Source organism: Lissotriton vulgaris, chromosome 5, assembly GCF_964263255.1.
Source record: "Lissotriton vulgaris chromosome 5, aLisVul1.2, whole genome shotgun sequence".
NCBI lineage: Eukaryota > Metazoa > Chordata > Amphibia > Caudata > Salamandridae > Lissotriton > Lissotriton vulgaris.
The window spans coordinates 21,508,056-21,532,450 of NC_141693.1; the positions used below are offsets into that span (position 1 = coordinate 21,508,056).

Here is a 24,395-nt window from a genome sequence, read left to right on the forward strand (position 1 = left end):
CACACGTCACTTTTTCCTCCTATACCTCTATGTTTACATTCTACGCTTTTGTAACCTGCACGCGTAACTTTTTCCTCCTGTAATGCACCATTTGGCCCACTTTTGTAATGCTCCGTTGGCTCACTTTTTTAATGCTCCGTTTGCTTCCTCTTGCTACCTGCACACGTCACTTTTTCCTCCTATACCTCTATGTTTACATTCTACGCTTTTGTAACCTGCACACGTAACTTTTTCCTCCTGTAATGCACCGTTTGGCCCACTTTTGTAATGCTCTGTTTGCTTCCTCTTGCTCACGATGTACGCTTTTGTAACCTGCACATGTAACGTTTTCCTCCTGTAATGCACCGTTTGGCCCACTTTTGTAATGCTCCGTTGGCTCACTTTTTTAATGCTCCGTTTGCTCCCTCTTGCTACCTGCACACGTCACTTTTTCCTCCTATACCTCTATGTTTACATTCTACGCTTTTGTAACCTGTACACGTAACTTTTTCCTCCTGTAATGCACCGTTTGGCCCACTTTTGTAATGCTCTGTTTGCTTCCTCTTGCTCACGATGTACGCTTTTGTAACCTGCACATGTAAGTTTTTCCTCCTGTAATGCACCGTTTGGCTCACTTTTGTAATGCTCCGTTTGCTTCCTCTTGCTCATGATTTTCATTTTTACTTCATTTTTCCGCCGCTCACTGCTCCAAAATAAATAAATAAATAACCTACCTCATCCGCCGCTCACCGCTCCTCCTCACCTGTCCGCCGCTCCTCACCGCCTGTCTGCCGCTCCTCACCGCCTGTACGCCGCTCCTCACTGCCTGTCCGCCGCTCCTCACTGCCTGTCCGCCGCTCCTCTCCGCACACCCTGACGATTACAACGATGTATCGGGTGTGTGGATTGGCGCTGCGGTTCCCTAGTTTACCCGCCTCAAAGGTTCAAAGTTCTTCCTTTATAATAGTAGTATAGATTTAATAGCAATTCTCAAGGTAAACAATGCCTTCCAAATAGTACGTTTGCAAATATTCATAGTTTATATAAAGAAGTTAGTACATGGGATTCAAATCATTTACATTATATTATGGACCTAGGAGATGCTTTATATACATAAATGCATTCCATTAATAAAGAGATACTTATGCATCCAGATGACTTACCTAAATATATACAGCACAATAACAAAAACAAATAGTTTCTTACCTATCGGTGTAGTTTTGCAGCTTGAAGAACTTTCTGGATTCAGTATGCTGTGCATTATTCCGCGGTCTGGTGGTTGGGTCCGAAATCGTAGTCTTTTCTTTTTTTTTTTTCATAGCCCAGATGGGCGTCGACGTCCCACCTTTTGGTGTACTTCCTGTGACGTCGGCACGCTTTCTGCGGAAGCTCCCACCCTTGGGCGCCATCTTCGGATTCTTTTTTCTTGTGTCTGTTTTGTTTCCGAATCCATGGCAATGTTCAAGTAAGTTAATCACCGCTTTACCTTTAAGGCGTTTAGCTTCAGTATTGTTTCTGTTTTCAACCACCTCTTTTCTCCAGCCTCATCTTTCTGGCGGAGGTGGGTGGGTTCGCTAGTGAATCCAGAAAGATCTTCAAGCTGCAAAACTACACCGACAGGTAAGAAACTATTCGTTTTGCAGCATGAATCTTTCTGGATTCACTATGCTGTGCATAGACTTTGTAGCGGTTTCTCAATTTTGTGGCGGCTGGGTGGTTATTGAATGTGTGTTGAAGCACCTTTTGTCCTACTTGTGCTTCCTTGTTCATCTGTATATCCACACAGTAGTGCTTCGTGAACGTGTGCACAGAAGCCCATGTTGCCCCCAGGCATATGTCATGAATTTGTGTGTTTGCTAGGAAAGATATTGTAGCCCCCTTCTTCCTGGTAGAGTGGGCTCGTGTCCCCTCTGCTAGTTCCTGTCCTGCCTGTTTGTGGCAGAACTGAATTAATCATCATCATCATGATCTTTATTTCGGCAACATTTGCCATAAAAGGTACAAATAACATTACATTTAAAACAGCAAATGTTAAAATAAGTAAAAAGATATTAAAACATGTGAGATCAATGTACAAATATAAGGACCAGCCATTAAACATACTAATGAATCGGTATGGCAAGCTACCATACCTTCATTGGAGATACAATTTCCTGATGGACGTTGGGGATATGACATCTAAAACAGTTTCAAACCTATAGCTGTCCTTAGTTATTAAAAATGATGTTGTTAGAGTGCCTAGGCCTGTTCCTTGTAAGTATGTAGCAAGTTTACTTTCTTGATACAGGGTGATGAGCTGCCTCCGGGTGACCCTGGGACATGATGACAGTGGGTCAGACCATAAGGTGGGTAGCCCTAATTTCCCTAGTTCTTTCTTTATATAGTTTAGCCAGGAAATTTTCCCAACATTTGGGAGGATAAGAATTTCCTGCAGTTCTAGCCTGTAGTTAGCTAGCTCTGGAACGGACCAAATCCTGCGCCAAAATAATAAAGGTCGTAATCCCATATCTTCATCAAGGGGTCTCAGGCCCAAGTCGAGTCTCATGGGCAACAGGGGTGTGCTTAGGGGAAGTGATAGAAGCTGTCTGATAAATTTATTCTCAGTTGCTACTAGGTCGCGGTTACACATGTAGCCCCAGAGTTCCGTTCCGTACATTACCGCTCCCCTAGCCTGTGCTCTATAGATCTCTAGTGGTGGAACAACCGGCTTAGAAGAAGATTTATTTTTAGAAACCAGTTTGATGATTCCACCTGCTATCTGGGCCAGCTTTAATTGTGATTTCTCCCGTTGGTGCGTCCACGACATCTTTTCGTTTAGGGTGATTCCCAAGTACTCGAAGGTTCGAACCCTCTCTAGCCTGTTAGCTCCATATGCGGATTAGGGCGAGTCTTGGATGGAGGGTTGAAGACCATATATTTTGTCTTCAATGCATTGATCTCGAGGCCATGATCTTTACAAAATGCCTCGAAACCATTGAGGACTCGCTCAATCCCCATTGGCGACTTGGAGAGCAGCAGGGTGTCATCTGCGAACATAATCGCCGGCACCCTGCTGCCTCCAAGTTTGGGAGCATCACTATTCTCGACCCCATTCAGGTGGGCAATTACCCCGTTGACGTAGAGGCAAAACAGGGTCGGTGCAAGCACACAACCCTGCCTGACCTGCCTGCCAACGGGGAATTTATTGGACAATGTTCCCTCCCTGCCACATCTGACCTGGGCATAGTTATCAGTATGTAATCTGATAATCATATTTAAGAGATGTTGCGGCACCCCCAGACCAAAGTTTCCTACGAGGTACCAGATCGAAGGTTGCACGTAGGTCAACGAATACAGTATAGAGGCTGCCACCCTCCAACTACCGTTATCCAAAATAAGATGGCAAGACGAAAGACCTGATCTATAGTGGACACTTTATTCCTGAAGCCCGCTTGATATGGGCTCAGTCCTGAATGATCTAGCATCCATTCTGAAAGGCGGTCCAGAATCAGCCTGGCAAAGATCTTTTGGTGGACGTCTATTAGGCTGATAGGCCTATAGTTGATTGGGAGCAGGGGTGAGCCCTTCTTGAAGATGGGAACAATCTCTGCCCCCAGCCAAGCGATAGGCACCGGCATCCCCTCTAGGATAGCATTGAATAGGACCTGTAGGTATGGAGCCCAAATCGTGGGTTCGTTTTTAAATAACTCACCGGGGAGTTTGTCCAACCTTGGGGCTTTTTCTGAGGCAAGTCTGGCAATAGCTGCCCCTACTTCTGTCAAGGTAAATTTATCAGTTTCCAGAAATGGCGTAGGGGTCAAGCCTGCCAGCGAGGCTTCTTGGTCCCCTGAGAGATCTACGTTGGCCTGGGTATACAGAGATCTAAAATGCTCCTCCCATACACTGGGTGCGATATTAGCCTCTACTGCAGGAGTAGGATCGGCCGAGCCATTTTTGACAATCTGCCAGAATTTCCTGGCATCTCGGAGCTTGAGAGCGTCCGTCATATCTGTCCAGTTGTCATTATCCCATTCGGTCTTGGCATTGGAAATAAGATGTTTATACTCCTTCCTCTTGGCTCTAACCAGAGAGATGTTATCCTGTTGCTTCATGGCCGCTAGTAGGTCGGCTTTAGCCTTTCTACAGATGGCATTATACCACGGGGCACGCGCCTCCCTGCCCTTTCCTTTCCTTGGCCTCTGCTCAGGGTTCAGCACATCAGCCAGGGTGCTGCGCAGCTCTAGATGAATTACACCAAGTTCTCTATGAGTCTCCTCAGACGATCATCACCACCCTGCATATGAAAGGTGACGCCCGGGACCGACATTTTTAGAATCAGCGCATTGTGATCGCTGTCATCTCGAGGAATTACATTAAAATCCACGACTCTGGCCCATTCAGACATTTCCACAAGTATGTAATCCAAGCGAGAATTATGCCCCGGTTTATTAAAAGTTGATTTGGGGGGGATGTCTCCACTACCATTACAGGCCCTTAAAGAATTTGCTAAAGTCAGGCAAGTAATTTGTGTCGCTAGTGGTGACCAGGACTTCACTGGTGGGCCAACCAGTTTCGGAATTCCCCATTGGTCGTCTTCCTCGTTGGTTGCACCTTCTAGGAATAGTGGGAGAGGCTCAAATTGGCAATTGAAGTCTCCCCAACCACGTACGGGGTACCCTGGGGAGAAGTGCTCAAAAACAGTGCTAATTCCTCAATGGTGCTTGAAACTTTTGCTATGCCCACTGGTCTTGATCAGTGCCAGTTTTACGGCATTAGACCATTCCAGGAGTACGCATTGAATATCTGGAGAATTGGTTGCTAGAGCCCTCACTTTACAACCCAGATGGAAGCCCACCCAAATGAGTAGTCCACCAGACGGGTGTCCCTTCCCCTTCCATTCGCCCAGGTTGAAAATGTATCAAACCCTGCACGCCGATGGTCCTCTCTTGCCCATGTCTCCTGAAAAAGGCAAACGTCCTGTAAATCTATAAATGCCCCTCAATCCGGGGAGTCAAGTTTGTTAGCCAGACCCGCCAAGTTCCAGGAAACAATGGAGAAGAAGCCCCTATCGTGCAGATCGAGATTGGAACAGTTGATTGGCCCGTTTGCTGCTGGATCCACCAAAGCTCGCATAGCCTGTAGATGATTCCGATTACAAGGGATAGGACTCCTCTTATTGATATGGGGGAGGATTTCTTACTTGACCTGGGTGCTATAAGCTCGCAGTGCCCAATTACCCCCCCCCCCCTTAGGGCTTCACGGACCGACCTCCCACCCTCTGGTGGGCTAATAGAGTTTGGCTGTCAGTCAACCATCTCTAGGCTACTGAATCTGTTAGTCGTCGTGAAGCCACCCCAGTTGTCCCTATATGCTTGTTCTCTAAAGCCCTGTGCCCCCCACGTGCCCCAATTTCCACTCCTTACCTGATGCCCTACAGTGTGCCAATCACTAATATTGTTCCAGTCACGTATCAGTCCACTCCTAGGGGGGTAAAAGAAGGAAAGACGTCGAGTTGCGATCCCCTCATGTCTGTATTGAGTATTCCAGGTACATATGTAATCAGCTGTATGAGGGTTCGCAAAGTTAACCAGTATACAATCTCCCTGGACTGTTTTCCTTTCATGACCCACCCAAGGAACCCTGCGTACCGTCAAGATCTTACTAATTAGGTTAGATGGTAGGGGCCGATTTATGTTGAGCCAGTGTTGGACTTTGTTTATTAGAGACCAATTAGCTTCCTCATCAGCCTCACCCAGTTCTGGAACCCCCGTCATGACCACCACATAGGGACTTGCCTCAGGGGGCAAGTTCACCGGTCGTCTCCTATGTGGTCCTCCATCATTATTGTTCTTATTTGGCTGCATCGTGTGGTCCCTAGATGGAATAAGCCCCTCTCGGGGAGGGGTAGCGCAGGTTTTAGTTTTAGGTGCAGATGACTTCACAGTGGGCAAATCAGGCTTAGTTTTAGGGTTACTCACTGATGCTGATGGTTTTTAATGGCAGGAACAGTGGGTTTATCTGAGTTTGGATTAGTTCCCCCTGCTTTCTGAATCCCCTGTGCGTTCTGTTTTTTCGGGGCAGCACACAAGTCAGCGATCTGTTTTTCAATGCGGGCTAATCTTGTCTCGATGGGGGTGAGGTAAAGTTTAAAGAGTTCAGCAATCCTAGGTAGGAGTGAAATATTTACCTCATCATCCCTAACACTGATCCTATCTAAAGTGTCCGGGGCCTCTGCATTCATACTAGACGATGCCTCAATTGTGGGGACATTACTAAGGAGATCAGGGGCTGTAGTCAAGTTTGGAACAGGAGCCCCAGGAGCCTTTCTCAATTGTTGTTTGCCCCTCTCCCTTTCGTTTTTTGGCTTGGGTTTTTTAGGGATGGCTCCCTCCCTCCTGCCCTTCAGCTGGGTAGTGCTCAGGTCAATGTGTGAGGTAATAGCTGCAAGGTCTGTTTTTTTTTTCTAGGTCTAGACTTAATTGTGGGTCTGAAAGATGGGATACTGATAGGTCTACCGTACCGGGTAGACTCTGTCTGTGGACGTGTATGTCCGCGTTAGTTATTACAGGGATTTCTAGGGGGATCAGACCCTTTAATTGTTCAGGGGTTTTGGCTGTAGAAAGATGGCCCAAAGAAGATCTTTTTGCAAGGGCAAGGTCTTGGAATACTCTGCGTTCCAACGATGAAATTTCTTGCTCTATGAAGGAATTAGCCCTTACAAGAAAATTATCCAAAGTGCTTGTTTGTGATAAGCCCCCCGCTGCCGTTTTACTTCTAGACCCTCTTGTGCACATAATTAGCAAATGTGTATAACTAACAATAATCTATACAAAGTATGCCTAGTTGTCAAGCAAAGAGATATAATAATAGTAATAGACGTACACCAAAGTGTGGGTCCAGTCTCGAAATCAGAAGTTAGGGGGGTGGCCCGGCCTTACACGGACTCTAACGGGCTACAACGGGCCCGCCCTTTGCCCGGGCTTAGCCCCGGGCTTAGTCCCGTGCGCGTCCCGCGATGCACGGTGGGAGCGTCAGTTAAATACAGAAAGGGGGCGGGGCACGCCCATGAAGAGGCACCAGCTGTAGATGTTCAAAGGAATGCTGGTCCTCGCAGTCCCGGGCTCCCGCTGTGGGTCCTAGTTATCAGGGTCCTCCACGAGCTATCACCTCCACAACGGCCATGGCAAGGGAAACAGCAGAGGAGTCAGTGAACTCCGGGGAAGAAAGCAAACTCCAAGGTCCTGCTGCGAGCGGCTCCCGCGGAGCGGGGGCCGCGAGCAGTAATGAAGGGGTGGAAGGAGGCGGGGCACGCCCAGAAAGAGGCACCAGCTGTAGATGTTCAAAGGAATGCTGGTCCTCGCAGTCCCGGGCTCCCGCTGTGGGTCCTAGTTATCAGGGTCCTCCACGAGCTATCACCTTCACAACGGCCATGGCAAGGGAAACAGCAGAGGAGTCAGTGAACTCCGGGGAAGAAAGCAAACTCCAAGGTCCTGCTGCGAGCGGCTCCCGCGGAGCGGGGGCCGCGAGCAGTAATGAAGGGGTGGAAGGAGGCGGGGCACGCCCAGAAAGAGGCACCAGCTGTAGATGTTCAAAGGAATGCTGGTCCTCGCAGTCCCGGGCTCCCGCTGTGGGTCCTAGTTATCAGGGTCCTCCACGAGCTATCACCTCCAACGGCCATGGCAAGGGAAACAGCAGAGGGGTCAGTGAACTCCGGGGAAGAAAGCAAACTCCAAGGTCCTGCTGCGAGCGAATGTGTTGAAGCACCTTTTGTCCTACTTGGGCTTCCTTGTTCATCTGTATATCCACACAGTAGTGCTTCGTGAACGTGTGCACAGAAGCCCATGTTGCCCCCAGGCATATGTAATGAATTTGTGTGTTTGCTAGGAAAGATATTGTAGCCCCCTTCTTCCTGGTAGAGTGGGCTCGTGTCCCCTCTGCTAGTTCCTGTCCTGCCTGTTTGTGGCAGAACTGAATTGTTTGAGCGATCCATCGTGCAATCGTTCCTTTAGTTACTGGTTTTCCCATGAAACTGTTTGCAAAGGACACAAAGAACTGTTTTGTTTTCCTGTGTTCCTTTGTTCTCTCTATGTAGTGCATGACTGCCCTTATGGCGTCCAGAGTGTGCAGCGCTCTCTCTGCGCTTGTTGTTGGCTTTTGGAAGAAGCTTGGTATTTGTATAGTCTGGTAGATGTGGAACCTTGACACCACCTTTGGCATGAAGTGCGGGTCCGTTCTCATCACCACCCTATCATTGTGTATCTGGATGTAGGGTTCTTGTAGTGTTAGCGCCTGTAGTTCGCTCACCCTGCGCAGTGAGGTGATTGCCACCAGGAAAGCTGTTTTCATGGTCAGCATCTGCAGGGAAGCCTTGTGGATTGGCTCAAAGGGCTCACAATTATAAACCCACAAAAAACAATAACAAGAAGAAAATTGACAGTGAGAATTTACTAGCTAAAACAAATTTTTATAGTTCAGATGAGGAAGAACTTGAAATAAACACCTTTAACCTAGACGGAGAAAATAGACCCATAGACAAAAACAATACATTAACTAAACGCTCAAGTACAAAAATTATACACTATTGCAGGTTTAACAAAAATACAGACTCAGAAAATTATTAAAGAGAATTGTTAATGCTTCACAATCCATGGAGGGAAGACAGCAAAATAATTTTAAATTGCACCACTTACTGTGAGAGATATATGCAAGTTAAGGACATTGTAGATGTTCAACATAATATATATAATAAAAATAACGGAATTATGATAGCTTAGTGGGGGTAGTGACAATCAAATATTAATTACCCCTCCAACATCACCGCTAATAATACCATCTAATATAGCAGACAGTGAGGTACACCATGATGAAGAGCAGATTATATATGACATGTCATTAGATTTAGGTGTTAGAAGCATAATTGATGAAGAAAGCCTAACAAATTCAATTTTACCAGATGACAAATACTCTGATATTATGCATAATTTAACAGAGGAACAACTAAATTTTGTTTACCATCATTTACACTGGCTAAAAACCAAAGAAACACCATGCTATACATTTTGCACTGGTGGTGCAGTAGTTGGGAAAAGCTTTCTCATTACTGCACTTAATCAAACATTACTACGGTATTACAATACCAAAGCAGGTGAAAATCCTGACAATATTTATATCTTACTTACTGCTCCAACAGGAAAAGCAGCACATAATATTAATGGGAGAATACTGCATAGCACTTTTAAAATACCTGTTTCACAAAGTTTAAATTATAAACCACTAACTCATGAACACAGGACTGCTCTGCAAAGCCAAATAATGCATGTAAAAGTACTAATAATTGATGAAATGTCTATGGTGGGAAGGAATATGTTCACTTTTATACATAACAGGCTACAAGAAATAAAATCATCTAACCAGCCTTTTGGAGGAATTTTAGCTATTGGGGACTTTTATCAATGAAAGCCTGTTTTTGACATCTATATATTTGAAAATAGTAATCATTTGTATGGGCCACTAATGACAAACTTATGGGTTGAACATTTTAAACTATTTGAACTGAAAAAAATAATGCGCCAACAAAAAGACCTTCAATTTGCAGAATTACTAAACAGATTACAAGAGGGAAAACATACATGCAAAGATATTTTAGATATAAAGCAGCGAGAGAAACAACCAGATAACAGTATTATTAAAACTATCCCATACATAATGTCAACTAACAATGAAGTAAATGATATTAACAATAAAGTATTATTAGAACATATTCAAAAATATCCAGTGTACACTACAATAGCAAAAGATGCCATCAGCTCAGATCTAGCAGAAAATGTTAAAGAAACAATATTAAAAAAATTGCCAAAAGATCCAACAAAAACGATGGGACTTGCCCACACATTACACATAGCTTTAAAACTACGCTATGATTTAACTTGTAATGTTGATGCCAATGATGGGTTAACTAATGGAGCTTCAGGTATAGTTGAGTTTGTTGAAAATATCAATACAACACCATTTATCGTTTGGGTTGCTTTTGATAATAAAAAAATTGGGACAATTACACGTCAACACAGCAAACACTTATATAAATCACACATTTCATCTACATGGACCCCAATACATCCTATATCGGTTCATTTCCAATACACCAAAAAATGTATAACAATTATACGGAAACAATTCCCACTACGGCAAGCATCTGCAAGAACTATACATAGGACACAAGGTGAAACCATAGAACCACTTTATATACACTTTAATAATAGTAAAATACATCACTTACATTATGTAGCTTTAAGCAGAGCTAAATCCATCTCAAACATATACATTCAAAACTTTATTGAACATAAAATTCTAATACATCACAAAGTAGAAGAGGAAATGCAAAGATTAAGAACACATATGCTGTTAAAAATATCAGTACCACAAATAGGAACATACAGCACACATTTAAATATTATCACTCAAAATATTTGTTCACTTCAAAAGCATTTCAAATCAATAACGTCAGATAAAAACATTATGAAAGCTGACATTATTTGTTTGTCTGAAATAAACACAACTAGGTAAGCAATACAAAATGACTTCTTTATAGAACAATATCATCATATCATATTTGATAAATACCATAACGAACAAACAAACCATGGACTTTTAATTTACTACAAAAAAAGAGCTTTTCATTCTACCTATTTATGAAACACAACAAGGTATTGACATAATTAATTTTACGTTGCATATTGAAAATAACAAATACCTAGTTGTAGTTTTATACAAACCACCACATATATTAATACAGGCACTATTACAAACAATACAAAGCATAACCCAATTCTACCCAAATTTTAAATATATAATCATGGGAGATTTTAACATATATTTAGATACAAAATGTCCAAATAGTAGACTACTTCAACAATTTATGGAAAAACAATTACAATGCAGACAACTTATAAACACTTGGCACAACAAACTACCAATCATTATTAGATCACATATACACAAATGAAATATTACACAACTATGGAACAATAGAATGCTATTATAGTGATCACAAAGCATTATGGGTAACAATTTGATAAATAACAATTTTTTTCTCATTTCAGATGCTTTGCATTCAAGACATTATCAACAAGACAACTGAAGACAACAACAATTATCAAAAAACTATCAAAGTAAATGTGATTAAATGTTCAACAAAAACATATTATACAACTGCAAGACAAGACAACAAAGTATTATATCATATGGCATTGGCAGATACTACAGGTACAATCAAAGCTACTTGTTACAACGAAGATTTGTACTATCAAACAAAAGAAAAAAATGGGTTACTCATTCGGAACTTTATCATTGGAAATAATAATACAATTATTATTAATAAGCAAACCAAAATTGCAAGGTGTCTGCCAATGGCATTGTCAGAATTCATAGTGAAAGAGGCCGAAAAAATATTGCAGCCACCAGCACCTCCAGCATCACCAATCAAAACAATAAAAGAAGAAAGCTTGAAAACTCTAATGACAGTTTGCGGAACAGTTGCAGAAGTAAGTCTAAATACTATTTATATACTAAATAAACACAACACCTCTTCACTAACAATACTCTCTTAAGTCTTACCTCTAACCTCTTACCTATAACACATTTAGCACAAAAACCTACACAAACACTCTTACATGTCAAAACTAAAAATATAACTATCTCAATAATACGATTTGTATACTAACTAAACACAACACCTCTTCTCAAACAATACTCTACTCTTACCTCTAACCTCTTACCTATAACACATTTAGCACATAAACCTACACAAAAAATCTTACATATTCAAAACTAAAACTATCACTATCTCAATAAATCTTTAATTCTGTATAACTAACTTACTATCACTGCCTCACACTCTATTTGACTAAAACATTCGAACAATATATCTATAAGAACATACACCATCTCAATACCAAAACACTATCTATTACTAACATTTTTAACTGAGTACATCTATCAATATATATAACAATATATCTCATTTCCTCAAACTTACTATCACAATCTCTCTAAGTAACTAACTCTCTCAATCATGCACTATACCATAATCTATATAAAAAACTAACAAAATATCTACCTTTCAAATTCCCTTCATAAAATATCTCTAGCACTCAATAAATAAATAACACTATATCACAACCGCTCTAAAATGCACTCTCTTACTAACTCATTCGCACACTATCCCTCTATTAATCTCTAACAAACCAACTGCCTCACTCACTGTACAAGCATACCTACAATATAACTAGCACACTAAAAAAAGCTATAAACTTACTTGCATATCAAGCGATCTCAAACTATCACAAAATGCATAAATTAATACATAAATAACTTAAATAAAATCTGTATCTCACTAACTCACTCTTACTTCCTCACTCAATTACTCTATCAATAACTCACTCTATCATACTAAATATAGTAGCTTACTCAATATCAACAACTAACTCACTATGTAACTATCTGTGCACTTCTAAAACTATCATACTATCTGTATCACACACTTTCTAAAACTAAAACTATCACAATAACTCTGCAACACTCTCTTGCTTAAGTCACATTCACTATAACACTCTTTAAATCTTTATCATTAAGTGACTCTACATCACTCTCAAATAACATACTCTATCTCACTAACTCTCATCAAAATATCTATCACTAATAATATTAACATATCAATAACTAACTCTAAATCAAATTCACTAACTCACTATATCACTCCTAATAACCAAATAACAAAAAATATAACAATATTTTTATTTTTCTAGGAAGAAGAAATTAAACAATTGTTTATTTGCGGCCAAGAAACAAATTTGAAAACTATTACGCTAAAAGATGCAGCAGACGTCGTAAAAATTACATTATGGAGGGAAGCAACTAACTTCAACATACAAATTGGACAATATGTACAAATTAGCCATGTCAAAGTGCATTATTTCAACAACGAGAAAATTTTAAATACAACAAAGCACAGCCAAATTCAAGTAAGTACACATTTTTACTTTATATAGTCTCTAAACAAACTCATTTACATGCTACACTTATCTTATCCAATATATTCAGGGTGAATGCTATATCTCATGGCTACTCACAAACTTTCTATCAGGGGAAAAATTTAACGGATGTTTTGTGGCCAAGGGCCACACCGGTGGGGGCGGGGTCAGTGGGTGAGGGGGCCGGGGCTAAAGCAGCAAAAAAATTCTGCCCATCAAGTTGAACACAAGACCCTGCAATGGACGCCTCACTCCGCTCAACGACAAGACCCAGCATACACACATCTCTCTATCTCTCTCTCTCACTCTCTTTCTCTCACCCTCTCTGTCTCACTCCCTCTGTCTTTATCTCTCTAGCCCTCTATCTCCCTCCCTCTTCCTCCCTCTCTCCCTGTCTCATTCTCTCTCACTCACTCTGACTGTCTCACTCCCTGTCTCTCTGTCTCCCTCTCTCTTGCTCAGTCTCGCTCAATCTCTCTCTCTCTTTCTCTCTCTCCCTCTCTCCTTCACTCTCTCTCACTCTGTCTCCCTCACTCTGTCTGTCTTCCTCCCTCCCTCTGTCTCCCTCTCTCTGTCTCCTCGCTCTGTCTGCCTCTGTTTCCTTCTGTATGTCACCCTCACTCTGTCTGCCTCTCTCTGTATTCCCTCCATCTGTCACCCTCTGTCTCTCTATGTCTCTGTCCCTGTCTCCTGTCCTCTGTCTTTGACCCTCTGTTTCCCTCACTCTGTCTACGTCCCTCTGTCCCTCTCTCTCCATCCCTCTGCCTCCATCCCTCTATCACACTCCTCCCTCTGTCTGTCTCCCTCTGTCAACCTCTGTCTGTCACACTCTGTCTACCTCTGTCTCCCTCTCTCTATCTCCCTCTATCTCCCTCCCTCTTACTCACTCCCCCTGTCTCCCTCTATCTCCCTCCCTCTGTCTCACACTGTCTTCCTCTTTCTCCCTCTCTCTTTCTCCCTGTCTCCCTCTCCCTCTATCTCCCTTCCTCTGTCTCCCTCCCTCTGTCTCACTCCCTCTGTCTCCCTCCCTCTATCTCCCCCTAACTCCATCCCCCTGTCTCCCTATATCTCACTCTCTCTGTACCCCTCACTCTATCTCCTTCTCCTGCCATCTCCCCCTAACTCCCTCCCTCTGTCTCCCTCTCTCTGTCCCCCTCTCTCTGTCTCACTCTCCCTGTGTCTTACTCTCCCTGTGTCTCCAGCTGCACCCGAGCACTTCGCAGTTCTTTAAAAAACCGTTAGCATGTTAAAAAGGCTTTGTTCACCTCTTCCTATACCCCAGCAGCTCCATTAGATCACTGAAATGGCCCGGAAATGACAGAGTCTCTCCAAGTCCAAGCTGCTGTGGGAGTGTTTGCAGACACTCTTTACATTAAAAAAAAAAGTGAGATGTTTGCATGTCCGCGAGCAGCCAAGAAAGGATTCACAACCCGCTGCTGGACCATGCGCCGTACTATAAGTACCCGTGCTATATCTACTAAACTACTGTACATTCTCTAGAAACATTAATATAATGCTTACTAGGATAGGTAAGTATACTAAACAAAATTAAAAGATAAAGCATAGTATTGCAGAGGCTAAAACGCAATACATAAGTCTAAACCAGCCGCATATTAAATTAAAAATTAAACAACATGTCAATAATGCATAGCAATACGCATGAACATTTATTTAAAAATAACAAAAACAATAGTATTTGAAGGGTACACAGACGAAGTTTAAATATCGAAATACAAAAATATCGAAGGTAAGTAATATCGACAGTCTAAATATCGATATTGGTATGATATCAGTAATATCGAAGTTGTAAATATCGATGTTAATAATATCGAAATTAATAACTTTGATGTTACTAATATCAATTTTTAAATAAATTTAGTGTATATTATATTGTATTTATTATGTTTTATTATTTATTTTTAATGTTATTTTATTAAATATTGTCTTTTACTACTGTAGCGGGTTGTGGGTTTATAGGGGAATAGGGTGGGAAGTAATTTAATTATGGTAAATAATTATTAATTAGTAGGAATTATTAATTAATTAATTGAGAATTAATTTTTAATTATTTTTAATTAATTTATTAATTGATAAATATGTTCTGTAGCGGGTTATGGGTTCATAGGGGAATAGGGTGGGAAGTCATTTAATATTAATTAATTAATTGATATATGTTTGCACATATTTTAATTAATAATTAATTGGTAATTAATTTCTATTAATTAGTTAATTAATTATTATAATTTCTTTTACATATTTATAATTATTAATTAGTTGGTAATTAATTATTATTAATTATTTAATTACATTAATTAAGTAATTTATTATATATAATTTATTGTTATTCTTAATTAATTAATTGTGCAAAATAATATTAATTATTAAATTAAATTAATTACAGCAAATGTGCTAATATATTTACTTTATAGTTATTGTTAATTAATAATTAATTGGTAATTAAATAATATGAATTAATTTTGGGTACAGGGGTATTTTTAGGGTTCAGGGTCAGTTTTCAGTTCATGGGTACAGGGGTATTTTTAGGGTTCAGGGTCAGTTTTCAGTTTTTGGGTAAAGGGGTATTTTTAGGGTTCAGGGTCAGTTTTCAGTTCATGGGTACAGGGGTATTTTTAGGGTTCAGGGTCAGTTTTCAGTTCATGGGTAAAGGGGTATTTTTAGGGTTCAGGGTCAGTTTTCAGTTTATGGGTACAGGGGTATTTTTATGGTTCAGGGTCAGTTTTCAGTTCATGGGTAAAGGGGTATTTTTAGGGTTCAGGGTCAGTTTTCAGTTTTTGGGTAAAGGGGTATTTTTAGGGTTCAGGGTCAGTTTTCAGTTCATGGGTAAAGAGGTATTTTTAGGGTTCAGGGTCAGTTTTTGGGTAAAGGGGTATTTTTAGGGTTCAGGGTCAGTTTTCAGTTTTTGGGTAAAGGGGTATTTTTAGGGTTTAGGGTCAGTTTTGGGTTTTTGGGGTACAGGGATATTGTTAGGGTTCAGTGTCAGTTTTGGGTTTTTGGGTAAAGGGGTATTTTTAGGGTTCAGGGTCAGTTTTGTGTTTTTGGGGTACAGTCGTACAGGGTAAAAATAAAATAAATTTAAATTAAATCAATTAAATGAAATAAAAAAAAATTACATTTAATTATTAAGTTTTTAATTTATTTTAAATGTATATGTATTCGTTTTAATTTTTTTATTATGTTTTAATATTTTTATTTAATATTTGTAACATTATATGTATTTTATAATTATTTTTACATTATTATTAATACATTTAAAAAAACGATATTTTTAATTTCGATATTTTTGTACTACAATATTATTTTTTCGATATTTTTGTACTTACCTTGTTAGGGATAGGATTCCTATATTTTTGACTTCGATATTTTTGTTCCGATATTTTTGTATTTCGATATTTTTGATTTCGATATTTAGTCAGACATTCGTCTTTCATTTGATTTAATTTTAGTACCAAGAATAAGAACGCCATATATTTTAAACAAAATTTGCATAAAAAACATTCTACAACCTTATACACCTGGGCCCTTATTTATGAGGCCTTGCGTCAGTTTTGCGCCGCCGGTGCGTCACTTTTTGTGACGCACCAGCGGCGTAAAAAATGCGCCTTGTTGCGCCATATTTAAAATGACGCATCTAGGTAGATGCGTCACTTTTTAAACCCCTGCGCCACATTATACCTGCGTCAGGTATAATGTATGCAGAGGGGGCGTTCCCTCGCAAAAAACCTCGTAATAGTGACGCAGTGAAATCTATGAGATTTCACTGCTTCACTTTTAGGATGCTGTTGCGTCAAAATCTTGCGCCTGCCTCACAGTAGGCGTAAGACTGACGCAAGCCCTTTCACATGGGGCTTTCCCCATGTGAAAGGACGCATTGCTGGAGTTGCGTCACTTTTGTGACACACTCCAGCAATGCGTCACTTTTGCGCTTACAGATACGTCTGAAATACTGATGTATCTGTAAGTCCTTGCGACATGATGCATCATACATTAAATATGACGCATCATTGGTGTCGCAAGGAGTGCGCAATGAAAAGTGACGCATCGCTGTTTTTACGCAGCGATGCGTCACTTTTCATAAATGAGGCCCCTAGGATATTCCTATTCTAAAACTATACCTCTCTTCTAACCTTCTTCTAAACAGCTTCTAACACACTAAACTTCAACTAACCCCTACTTCTATGCTAACCCTATACCACTCAACTAACCATCTCCTAGCCCTCCAATACCCCTCTACTACCCTTCTAAAGCTCTAAACTTCTACACCTCTAGTACATATCTTCTACACCAGTGGTTCCCAAACTGTGCGCCGCGGCACCCTGGTGCGCAGCGGCAGAACTCGCCTGGGGCGCTGCGCACTTCTCGAGAATGTAGGAAAGGTACTGGTAGCAGGTTCTATCAGTGCGCCTCAGTTCTAAAACATAGTATTTGCACGTTTGCCCCAGTAAAGGCATGTGCCGAGTGGGAATGTCTTGCGAGGGAGTTTTGAAAGCCTCTCTTGTCAGCGCCATGAATGGGTCTGGACCAGCGTGTGCAGGGCCAGGTACAAACCATCAGGGCCGGAATGCCGAGCGTTATTTCGGCCTGTTTTCTGTAGTGATTGTAGCAATGGCTTCTACCAAAAAAATCGGGGAATCATTATAAATGTGAAATCGTTTTTTAAAAGTTCTTGTGCATTTCCAGAACAGCAAATGACTTCTTCACCCCTGCACTCCCACAACGGGTCCTTCATGTGTATCTTAAGACAAGCTGTGAATGAAGGTGACTCAAGTGTATAAAGATGCAACGGAGAGATAGGCCTTGGAAGAGGGGCGCAGCTGCTTATTTTAATTAAACATTCCTCTGAATACATATCACAATAATACCCTGATCATGTACTGTGCTAATTTGCAAATCTGAGTGAGCGCCGTGCGGTTCGCTCACAGGGCCGGACTGGGAACTGAAAGCAGCCCTGGCAACTTTTGCCAAAGCAGCCCCCATCCGGCACCAAGCGAGCGAGCCCGACCGCTACTATGGGGGTTTTGGAAAAAGACAGACCAAAATGTTGAATTTTTCAGCACATTTTTCATTACATATTCAATTGTCTTAACTTTCAAAGCACAGTAAATAGTGGATGATGACCTTAGTCGTCCGCTCTGGCCCCTGCTCACCAACATCAGGCCTGCCCTGCTCACAGTCACAGAGTCACAATTTTAAATCCACACTCAGAGGCCCTGGGGGCCATTGGTTCAGGCGCTAGTGCGCTGCTTAAACATGGCCCTGGGCAGGTGGGTAGGGGGTCAGAGGGCCTCTACCTTTGTTTAATCCCGTCCCTGCCCACAAACGACTGGACGCCGGACACGGACAGACAGACAGGCACTAGTAGTGAGTGAGTCACCGTACAGTAGTCGGCAGCAGGGAATAAAACAGGCAGAGGCACTTGCTCCCTAAGCCAACCAGCCCCCACCGTGTGTACCACAGAATAAGTGGGAGCCCTTATGGGCCACACTTCCTTCTCAGTAGCGCTATGAAGCGAATCTTGGGCAGTGTGCCTAGAGTTATGACAAACTCTTCAGGTCAATACGCAAAACCCTTCGGGAAAGGTTTAAAGAAGTCAGAACACTATACAAAAAGCAATAGATAAAATAAAAACTCCTGTACAATTTAATATTTCAAAATGTAGTTAATATTTTGTAGTGTTTGACTAGAAAGCAGAGTGGACAAGTGACGGTGTTATGTACAGCCGAGGATTGCAGTATTTGCTGCGCCTTTCCACGGCTTCCTGTCAAATCTGTCCTTTCATATGAGTTTGCAGGTGTGTAGTAATGGTTCAGGTTTTAATGTCTTTTCTTAATGCTGAGGCCTTTCTCTCGTGATTAATTTACTTGTGGTGGAGAAGATATACGCCCAACAGAAGTCTTTGCTCTGTTAATTATTTAACAGATGTGAGGAAAATATGTGAATTAGCCTTGCGGTGCAGCATGGATGACATGGGCTCTGGTGCAACCATGGAAAAGGTCCCACCTGACTCTGTTAGGGTTATCAGGGTTCGATGGGCCCCTCAGGGCACCTGCTGTACCAATGGTAGCTATGCCTTTGACACAACCTGCTGTCATACCAGTGTGTGAGAATACCTACCTGGAAAGGCCTGCTGGAATTGTTTTAGCTTTGAAATTCTGGAGGATTGGGGAGCAAATGTACTGTACATTATTATCTAACATTGAGTAAAACAGTGTTTTACTACATGTGTTTCTTCTTGGCCGACCTCAGGAATGCCGGGTGCCAGCACATGTTATCCTATGAACCACTAAACACATAAGCTTGCACTTATGTCCTCACCTTTAATATAATGCACCCAGCCTGCTGGGCTAAGGAGGCCTTCCTTAGTGATGACTAGCATAAAAGTAGAAGTGAACAAGACCTACAGCAGCTCCTATATTTATATTCACCGCAATTGAAAGATACAGTTATGACAAACATGAAAGAGCAACACAAGAAATATGGACAAGACAATGTTGTTTATTCAAATATCAATTTAAAAAAACTGATAATGAAATATGAAGAAAATAGAATATCTCTCATGATTTCCCATGCACTCTACATATGTGTCTGCAATCACACTAATTTCATCCACACTCTGAAAGCAAGGGACACAAAAAAGCAACTACTTAAAGAATGCACCATACATTTGGTGCTTCTGGGCATTAAATTCAGTGGTATTCCATTGGGGGAAGATATGTGGCTTAACAATTGGTTATCTTAAATCATCCATGTGCGTTTCAGCACTGGAGCGCCTACTTCTGGAAAGCCACTAAAACACTTGAGTAGTCTCTGGAATGTGTTGAAATATATAAGCTCTATAGAAATATATTACAAAATGAAATAAAAAACATTTACATTGTTTGTGTCTATTGGCCGACCCAATTTGAGAAAAACCAATAGTGAAAAACTAAAAAAAAACTTACAAAAAAGAGAAAAACAAAAGGCCCGGATATCCCAGAGATTACCGTGAATAGGAGCGCACGTGATAAAACGAATTACCACCAAGTGAAACATCCACACATCCCGATCGTGCCACGTATCCTAAAGTGCAAGTGCCTAGAACCACCAAATATGTTAGAGAGCGATTGTAACGTCCTGAAATGAATGGGGGATTCGACTGACAATAGAAACAGATGAGGCAGCATAAATGCATTACTCTTACACATTGAAATCCGCAGCCGATAGAAAACATCAGGTTGATCGCAATAACCATGAGACCTCTTAATAGAGACAAAAAAGAAGAGTGCCCGGATGTAGCTGCCCTTACTGTCAATAATCACCGATGCCCAGCGCTCTCAGCAATTATCTAGGAGCCAGTGAATCACCATGGAAAAGACATAGATGACCCTATGTAAAAACTATTGCTCGACTAACCAATTGTCACAACGGACATGCGTCACTCACTAAGATATGCGGCAATTTTTCGAGAGCCTGAGATAAAGGAGAACAGGACGTCGGAAGTAAAACTATTATTAAAGGGACAGCATGTGGCAAAGTGTTCAGTTAAAAATTAAATCTCCGGGAAAGAAACTGACCCACAGAACGCCGACAAGTTACCTGTCAGATAACACTGGTGTTACAAAGGCAAATTATAAAAGAAAGCGTCCAATACAATAATATCTGTGGCTAACCTTTAGAGACTCACCAGCTCAACAATGATAGCAGTAATATAGTGCTGATAGGGCCTATTATTATTCGCAAAGCAGCAACAATAGACTTCTGAAGGGGAAAAATATAAAGAAAATAAAGTCTAAATGGCTATGCACAATATTATGAAAGTCAAGGGCGAGGTGGTTATGTTTGAGGGGGAATAGACTTACAAATGATGGTAAAGAAGGCTGATAAGGTGTCGAGTGTTGAGTTGACGTCGTTGCAGTCTCTGCTGGGCCTCTTACTTCTGGAATGCTCCTCGAGACCTCGACCTGGCCTCACCACCGGATACACACACTTTTTATTGCGCATGATCGCCACCGGCGGCCCCACTCTAAAATGGGTTAACTGAAGGGACTGCACAGACGCGACGGCGGCCGTGGAGACATATATCTGCACGCTGCGCGCTAGCGCGACACTCCCTTCCCCCCCCCCCCCCCACCCACACTCACAGTGCTCCAAATATACAAGTGCATGCCACCATTATTTATGCATGAATGACTCAGAGAGAGTCAGAGATTGAGAGTTGTGCCTGCTTTTTTTCCCTGCACGGAGCGCGACGGAGAGAGACGCATGCCGTCTGTGAGAGATCATGCAAACTTCGTTGATTTATTAATTTATTTTTCTAACGCCGGTCGGACTAAAAATCGGCCGCAGCACCAAAACCGGCCCCTTGCCAAAAAAAACGGCCCCCACCCCATCCAGCCGACCGGGGGATTGCCCGGTGCCCGACATTGCCAGTCCGGGCCTGTTCGCTCAGGTTTACGGCATGTCGTCCTTCCCTTCAAACCGAGCACCGGACCTGCTCATTTCAAGCCCTGACTGAAATACACAAATATTAAATCACTCCCTGCTCTGATACCAGCAGAAGGATAGCGCCCCTTTTCTATCGCCTTGTTACAATAATCAGCTCAACAATAATATCAACTAAAATGATGGTGGTGCTTAGCAAATGGGGAGGTACAACACGCGAGTGCTGTATATTCTTTTTTCATATTCTCATGAAAACCATTATAATTCTCATAATTTGAGCTATCTTGGTAACACTTCCAAGGCCTTGCAGCTACTTCTCTGTTTCACTTGGAAACTAAGAGCGATCCGAGAAGCCTTCAGCTGGCATGACTGGGAAATGAGAGACTGTTGGGGTCATATCATTTTCAGCTGTGAGTGTCCGCGGAGGTTTGGAGGGTGTTTGGAATTACTGGAGAACTATGTTGCGTAAGTTGAAATCTTTTCTGCCAATACAAACAAAATATTACATTGTCAGTTGGCTTATTTTAAAAAATTAAGACTCCAACCTGCTTACTCCCTCATTTCTTCAAATGTTCACCACCCTGTAAAAGTTTTGGAATGTGATGGCACACATGTGTGTATAAACCTGACTCATCTATAATAAAATTGGCTTACATGTGTAAATCATGAATCCGCATGAGTCCATTCAAAGGTGAGCACACAGCGCTGATGAGGCCTGCTCCTGTGTCAGCTACAGGGCTCAACAGGTAACAGCACTGCATGATGGTGCTTACTTCAGTTATCAGTCACAGATCATTAACACAGCTTTAGAATACATTTAAAAGTGATCTCAATTTATATATGGCGTTTGAAGTATATACAGATCATAACAGCTATACAAAATTTATCTTGGACCAGCTGGGACATCAAAAAAACTGGTGGTGCTAAAACCGGTCAGGTGGCAACTCCAACTGGCTCATTTATTTATTTACTGTTTGGGGTTTTGTGTCCTGCCACATTTTGTGGTAAGCCACCAGCCAAAAGAGAAGAAAAATACGAGTACTCCAGAGGTTGGGCTTGCATCCTCCTCACCGGAAAAAAAAGTAACATGATGGGGAGCCGCGGACAACAGTCGATAGATAAAGGGAGCCATGGGTCGGAAAAGTTTGGGAACCACTGTTCTACACCTTTAATAAACATCTGGCCATCTACTATCCCTCTTAACCTCTAATACCCCTCTAGCCCTACTCCCTTGTTCCAAACGTATAGGAGCATTATTAAAATTATTGACACTTTAGGATTTTTTAAAAAACAAATAAAAAAACATTATTAGTAATATATAGCATATCAATTCAATTCAAATATTCTTTTTTTCGATCGTTACAGATCATAAAAGATATACAATAAACACACCATAAAAACTATAAAGATGAGTTCAGTATTTAAAAGTTTTAAAAGTTCATGATTGCAGTCTAAAGGAGTGAGTACATTTTGAATTAAGAATTAGTAGATCGTGCCGCATTAGAGTCCTTTATAATTCTTGCGCGTGCTCTCCACATTGCCGTCAAAAATTTCGCCATGACAAACACAGTTGGAGGTGTTAAATAAGTCTTAAGCACTCTGTAGGCTGGGGCATAACTTCGAAAGCCCAAATTCCTTAAATAAGGGACCAGCCAGTAGCTCCTGATTTTACTGTAGGCTCTACAAAACAGGACCACATGTAGGTCACTTTCCAGCTTGTAATTGCATGCTGGGCAGTTAGCCAGCTCCGAGTTACTGTCCCAAGATTTAGTAAAGGACCTCAAGGGTAGCGAGCCGTATCTCCATTGCAGGTAGATCTTTCTTACATACACGGGGGACATGGCGTCTAAGACATACTCAGGGCTGTAGGAGTCTTTTGCTTTGGTAAATATGTCGGTTAAAGAACCTTCCCGGATTAAACTCAGAGATCTCTGAGACATAAAACTATAAAACAGTCTGGAAAGTTCTTTCATCGGAAGCCTTGTGGATGTTACTTCCGCATATCATATTAACTGTCTCAAAAAAATCTATATGTTTAGATTAGTCCACTGTTATTATATTGCAAAAAGTACATTATAATAATATATAAAATGTATCTTTTTGATTTTATATTACTATTAATTTTTTTATAAAAAATACAAAATTATTAACTTATGTAACACTCAACTCTATAGGATTATGTTACTGGAAAAAATATGTTTTACTAACCTAATGCTTGCTTCTGTTTTATATTCACAGGCAACACAACCTCCAACAGAAACATTACAAGTACAAATATATGGAATAAAAAATACAGAACAGGAAAAAAGTACCATAACTGCACAAGTACTGGGTACAGACACTTTTCAATCCATGGATATTAATTAACAATGTTCTTATGGACTATTTTAATATCAGCACTGATGTGGAGAAATTATCGGAGGGACTTATGCTATACTTACCACTAAAATGTGAAGTCGTATTTTGCAATGGAGTGATTACAGAAATCATTAAAGATATTGCAACAGATTAAAATATGACCAAAAAAATTCGACTAAGAATGGTTTGCAAAAATAAGGAATATTGTTTTCATAACAATACTGTTTTCACAAAGAAAGTACAAATGTAATAAAACATTTTCAACTTTATTAATAATGTAATTGTTTACTTTACTTACTTTAGTACACCGCTGGTAATTTATATACATTATGCAAAATTACTATTTCATATTACGTGAGAGTTATATGTTTTACCCTAATGCCTCATAAAGAAACTAGTAGGGTATGCTTAAAATAAATACATTTTATTGGGTGAATCATAAGATTATATACTAGTAAAATATTAATGCTTTACATTACTACCACTCTTCAACACCTACTCTAAGCCTCTTCTACACGTATACTAACCCACTTCTACACATCACCTACAAATGTACTACTTTAACACCACTCTATCCCTACCACTCTACTACCCCTACTCAAACACTCTACT

The 24,395-nt window shown here is 41.0% G+C and overlaps 1 protein-coding gene across 1 annotated transcript; it reads left to right on the forward strand.

Annotated features, from left to right (window-relative positions):
• The first annotated feature begins 11,057 nt into the window (after window positions 1-11,057).
• LOC147710022 (uncharacterized) lies at window positions 11,058-24,051 on the forward strand. Its single transcript, XM_086919920.1, has 3 exons — window positions 11,058-11,498; window positions 12,762-12,977; window positions 23,664-24,051. The coding sequence occupies exons 1-3, from the start codon at window positions 11,058-11,060 to the stop codon at window positions 23,790-23,792; spliced, it is 786 nt and encodes a 261-aa protein (XP_086776046.1). The 3' UTR covers window positions 23,793-24,051.
• Window positions 24,052-24,395: the final 344 nt, after the last annotated feature.